The 5620-nt window shown below is 35.6% G+C and overlaps 1 protein-coding gene across 1 annotated transcript in view; it reads left to right on the top strand.

Annotated features, from left to right (window-relative positions):
• Positions 1-201: 201 nt before the first annotated feature.
• Positions 202-5620, top strand: part of TFB1M (transcription factor B1, mitochondrial) — a 26224-nt gene continuing 20805 nt past the window's right edge. The window contains exons 1-2 of the mRNA XM_010072467.1: positions 202-337; positions 1883-2034. Of these exons, the coding sequence (XP_010070769.1) occupies positions 205-337; positions 1883-2034 (285 nt within the window). The 5' untranslated portion in view covers positions 202-204. The remainder of the gene's footprint in view (positions 338-1882; positions 2035-5620) is intronic.

The following is a 5620-nucleotide window of genomic DNA, read 5'->3' as shown; positions in this document are numbered from 1 at the left end:
CGCGGCTTCGCCCCCGTCGTCGCCTGTCCTGAGCCCGTGAAGAGCTGGTGTTTGAAACTTAGCACTGGTGTAATGACTTATGCATCACGGCTTGGCTTTTAAACCTGGCAGCGTTTTTAATATTAAGTATATCAGAATTTATTGCGTATACTAAAATCACCTTTTCAATGTCTGTCTAGGAGGAAGGAAGGAGAATTTTGTCGTATGGCTGTCCCAGGGAAGGCGGCAGCTTTCCGTCTGCCTCCCCTGCCAACTGTTGGAGAGATTATTAAACTCTTTCGCCTTAAAGCCCAGAAACAACTTTCCCAGAACTTTCTACTGGATTTGCGATTGACAGGTTAAATATTTTATCCTAATATTTTTATCTACTATAAAACACATATCCCAGTTTTCTTCAGAATCCAGATTCTGGCTAAGCAGATGATGTTGGCATGAGGACATCTGCCAAATTCATGACAGCTCAATGGTAAACCTTTAAAGGCTTCTTTTAGAAGTAGTTTTGGCTTAGACAAATTGGTTTTACTTGTAAATTCCTACCAAATATGGTTCTTTATAAATTACAGAGTAACTTTGAGGTAGAAACTGTATTCCTATGTAAAAAATGAGTTATCGCAAAAATCCAAGCTTTGGTAGTACTTTTAATATTCAGGTACTATTAGAGTTTATAAATTTAATTCAAAAATTAGTATTTTTTTCAGATTATTGTGTATCATAGAAAGTGCTGTAAGTCATTATGTAGTGTAATTTACTGTATACTCTGGCTAGGAAGGTCATTTGTCTCAGTTTGTCAGAAATGTAGCTTTTTTGAGACAGTTACGTTATTCTGAACAATTCCGTTTTCTCCAGCTTCATGGCAGCAATGGGTGACAAAGCTGTCACTGTTCAGTCAGTGGTGGGTTTTTGCACTGTCCTAGTGGTGGCTGGGTTTTGCAGTAATAAATACAGTGCAGTTTCATGTAGCTGATGATTTGATTGCACTTGAAGATTCAGGTTGATAAAGATTTAGGATGTGAACATGAAACTCGGTTCCACTTCCTGAATAACTAGACTGTTACCCTGGAATCAAAATGCCTGCATGCATGTAGTGAAACCTTACAAGCAGACAAGTCTTCAGATGTTTTTTGGTTTTGTTGCTTACTTAAGAAATTATGGAGTGAGCAGTATAATTTCTCTCAGCATCCCTCTTTCCATACTTCCTAAGGATCTCTCTGTTTCATTAGCTACATTCTTAATCCTTATTTTAATCCTTTTTCAATCCTTAATCACTTTTATTTCCTGGCCGTAATGCCTTCCAATGTAGTATCTTTTCATTTATGTACAGGTATTCTTTCCTCATCTTTCAACTGCCCCACTTTCTATAACTACTAATTGCCTGTATTCCAACTTTTACTTTACTCCAACTCCTCCCTCATAAAATTGCTCTGTACATATTGTAATCTTTGTAGAGCTTCTCTGTATCCTTTTTGGTTCTTAAATTTCCTTGAAACAGAGGTACGGTAGTGAAATACCTTTATAAGGATAAGTAGTGAGGCTTTAAGGTGTTGAACCCCAGGCCTTACTTGCAGGAGGAGAACAGTACTGCTAGTTTACAAATGATGAATAATGTTATCTTTTAAAAAAAAAATTTGGTAATGAGCAACATTGTATATTAAAGCCATTAAACTGAAAATAGTCTTTTTTTAAACAGTTGAGCGTACCTTGTAGTATGAAACAAATCTGAATTCTGCAGTCTAGCAGGTGTGTGATTATTCAACTGGGATGTGTCATTGTTTGTGTGTTGTGAGATAAGCATGCTTGTGTTTTAACAATAAACAATGACTTTATCTTAGTGAGCTGGATCTTTTGGAGAATAAAGGCTTAGTATGTTCTTTGTGTCTTGCAGACAAGATAGTGAGACAAGCTGGCGAGCTGAAAAATGCCCATGTTTGTGAAGTGGGCCCTGGGCCAGGAGGAATTACCAGATCCATTCTCAGTGCTGGTGTTGAACAACTCCTTTTAATTGAAAAAGATGCTCGATTTATTCCAGGATTGCAGGTACCATCTGAAGAATAGCTCGTATAAATGTATCCACAATGTCGAATAAGAACATTTTAAGAACATAGAAAGGTTCCAAGTGTCTTGTTGAGATCTCAGTATTGAAAATAGGTTTGCTTCTTTGGCTTAAATCAGAACTATCATTTGCTTGAAGATGAAAAGACACAGTATAACAATTAATTGCTCCTGCTTTCTTGTATGGCTTTTCTTTTAAATACCCGTTGTCTCTTCAGGACCTGATCCTTCAACTGAATTAAGACTGAGGCCTGCCTGGTATTTTCAGGGTGAGATGTTTGAGGTGCTTTAAAGGTCTATCCATACAGGTGAAATAGTAGTTTGAAGGCTAAATGTCCCGTGGTCTTTATTTTTCATTTTAATCCTAATAATTATGCTTAAAGCTTATTAAATTGTGAATGTATATCTCACGTTAATATAGTTCAAGGCAGATTAAGACCCAGATATAGGAGAGCAAAGCAAGCATTTATTTTATTAAAAAAAAAAAATACTCTGAAACTTTTGTTCCTTTCTTTTGAAATCGGTACAAGTTCACAAGTCATTCTGGCATTTTTCAAATGCCATCTACTTTTGTTGTTATTAAGTTTCCATGTTTATGGAATTTGGCTTTTTAAATCTAGCAAGAAAACCAGAGTACAAAATCTTGTCAGATTTGACTGGGTTTTTGTGCCTCTACAATCTGGTTATAGCAATTCAAAGGGCTTTCCTTGTATTGCACTGTGTCTTCTGTAGTAAATCAGCATTGAAAATAAATAGGTAGTTCACTTGAGAACTGCTACCATCTCTTTGTAAGACAATAACAATGTAAGATATGAATGAACTGCTCCCATCCTTAAACCTGAACATGCACGTAACTGTCTTTTTAGGGTTAGTAATTGATAATTTACAGTGTGCCGTTTTTACCTTACAAAGTGTGAAAACTTCATGTTTTCACGTTTCTTGAGTGGGGGCAAATCTGTAGTTTTGTTTTAGATTTTAAAACTGGTTTGTGATTGGAGAGAATGTGAAATTAAGTGATACTTGTTTTAGTTAACAGAGTTTTTTAAGTGCTTAGACAATTTTTCAGATCTTCCAAAATGCAACTGCTACAACAGATTTCTCTGGATAAAAGCATACCTTTCAGGGTCTGTAATGAGCTTTTGGTGTATAATTACTGTTCAAGTGAATTAGCATTAGTCATTATTTTAATTAGCAACCTCCTCACAGTAGAAATAAATATGTCTGAATGAGGTTATCAAATAGAAAGACAACTTGGTAACAGAGGATGTGAATGAACAAGAAATATGTTGCATCCATTAGAGTTAAATTTGTTTGGTTTTTTTTCCTCCAAATAAGATGATATATAACAAAATGAAACTTTAATTTGTGATAATGTGGGTTGTAATACCTATTTTCTTATGTTTTCCCATTAAAAGCACTATCAAAACCAAATGCTCATAAAAGGGTTGAGATTTGAGTAACAGAAAATATCAGAGATTAAAATAACAGTTGGTGACCATGGCTTAAAAATGTCTCTTCAGGTGCTTATTAAATCACTGACCTGGAGCGTACACCATTTTTCATTAGCTGTTTTTCAGCCTGTGATCTCTGTCACAGAACTGAAGTTGGGATCTTCTTTACTGTAAAACTGAAATACAGTGAAGAACATATGTGTACAGAGTAACAGTTTACACAAGCTGAGAGGCTGTTAAGTTCTATCTCGCTCTTAAAGAATCACACCCTCCCATGCCATATGCCCTAATAGTTGTTAGGCTGAAAAGATTTACGAGGAGAGAAAGGTCGCTCTCGGGCAGAGAGTGGATTGAATATAGAATTCTTCCAGGAACACAGTTTAATTTTTTAAACCAGGCCCTTTATGTTGTCTTTATGTCCTTTTGGTTGTGTGTGAAGAGCAAGAGGATTGGTATGATGAAGAACCACTTGGCCCACGTGCTTGGTGCGCAAGAGCTCCTGGAGCTGTGTTAGCTGCACACACTGGCCTTAAAAGGGAGAAAGTTTCAGTGTGTTTCTGAGTCTTTATTTCAAATTAGAAATATACAACTGTGATTTTCTGCTCACAAATTAAATGCAGTTCTCAATTATGTTAAGTATGATACTCAAAAAACCCCAAACTCCTCTTAAAATGAAAACTATTATCAAAAAACAATATAACATGTTAATAATCCATTATTGTGTAGGCAGCTGTCTGCTTCCTCTTATGCTATTTTCTGACTTTATTGATCTTACATTATCTTCCATCCTGTTGTAGCATTTATAACAGTTTCAAAGAAAGATTTGACAAATCGTGGCAGCTTAGTGAATTTGTATGCAATGTAATTGCTAGTATAATGATGAAAAATCTGTTAAGTGGTTTGGAGTTGAGGTTAGATTTATTTTTTCTAGTTGGAGGTAATTGCACTTAAAACATGTAGGAACACTTAGTTTTTAGTTAAGCTTTTTTTTTTTACTACTCTACACAAAATTTAGCTGTTTTGATGTAAAATGACCCCCGACTTTTACGAAAAAAAAATTTGTGCAGACATTTTGTGAACAGTGTGAGAAAGCAGCACTTTCCTTTGGCTCAGAGACCTGTGAAAGCTGTTTGTGCCCCTGAGCATGTTTAACATGATTCAGACTGAAGGTGAAACTAACAATGGTGAGCAGTTTATTCAGTAGTTAAGCCACTAGCAACTGTTTATGGATTTGGACTTCTGTGCAAAAGCAAAATTGTTCTTTAAGCCATTTTTCATTATTCTGGCTTAGGAACAAAAAATATCCCCAAATGGCATCTTTGTAAAAGTAGACTTTGCTTTTGAATGATGCTGTTTTTGCATAGTTTCATATTGTAAGAGAAAAGATTAGTACAACACTAAAAAAGCTAGTGAATTTTCATTCTGTCAGCTGACACCAGAAATGAAAGAATTGGTCATCAAGCTACAGCTGGTTCAAAGTTTGCATTTCAGCAGTTATTAAATACAGGATAAGCTGCAGAAGTGGGATGGGGAAGTTTACAACAAAGTGGTTTTTGTAATGCCTAATAAGATGCAAATTTTTGAGGTTTTTCTCTACTGCTAGGTATTCATTCCCTCATTTTTGGGAAATCTGTGGTTTCTTATGGTGTGAGTTCAGACTATCACAGGGAGTATTGCGAATATTTTCCTTCTTTTTTATGTAAAAGTAGAAATGACTGAATATTTCTGCAGCCTTGTATCATGTATGGCTAAAATTTGATAATAGACCTTACAGCTAGGGAGGAGACAGAATAAACAACATGACCCTTGTTTCTGTAGGTAATGGATCTAAAAACTTTTCAAAACCTGCTGCTTGCATTATTGCTTAGGTCAGGTGGGGTCCTATTAGTGGCACAGGTTTTGTTAATTGTCCTTGTTGAAGAGACTCTTCGTGGTCTTTTCAGGTTTAAGTTCCCTAATAAGAATTCTACAGTTGTGAATAGTAAGCGTTTACAGAATCACACATTAAATTTTTCTTAGTGTTTGCTGTTTGAAGGTACTTACTTAGTAACAGTGTGCTCTGTTTTAACTGCTTTTGTGCTTTTTTTTGTGTGTATTGAAGATTAATATATAGCAATGGT

The sequence above is a fragment of the Pterocles gutturalis genome, unplaced genomic scaffold (genome assembly GCF_000699245.1).
Source record: "Pterocles gutturalis isolate BGI_N339 unplaced genomic scaffold, ASM69924v1 scaffold10227, whole genome shotgun sequence".
Lineage (NCBI taxonomy): Eukaryota > Metazoa > Chordata > Aves > Pterocliformes > Pteroclidae > Pterocles > Pterocles gutturalis.
This window is presented reverse-complemented; position numbering and strand designations above follow the sequence as displayed.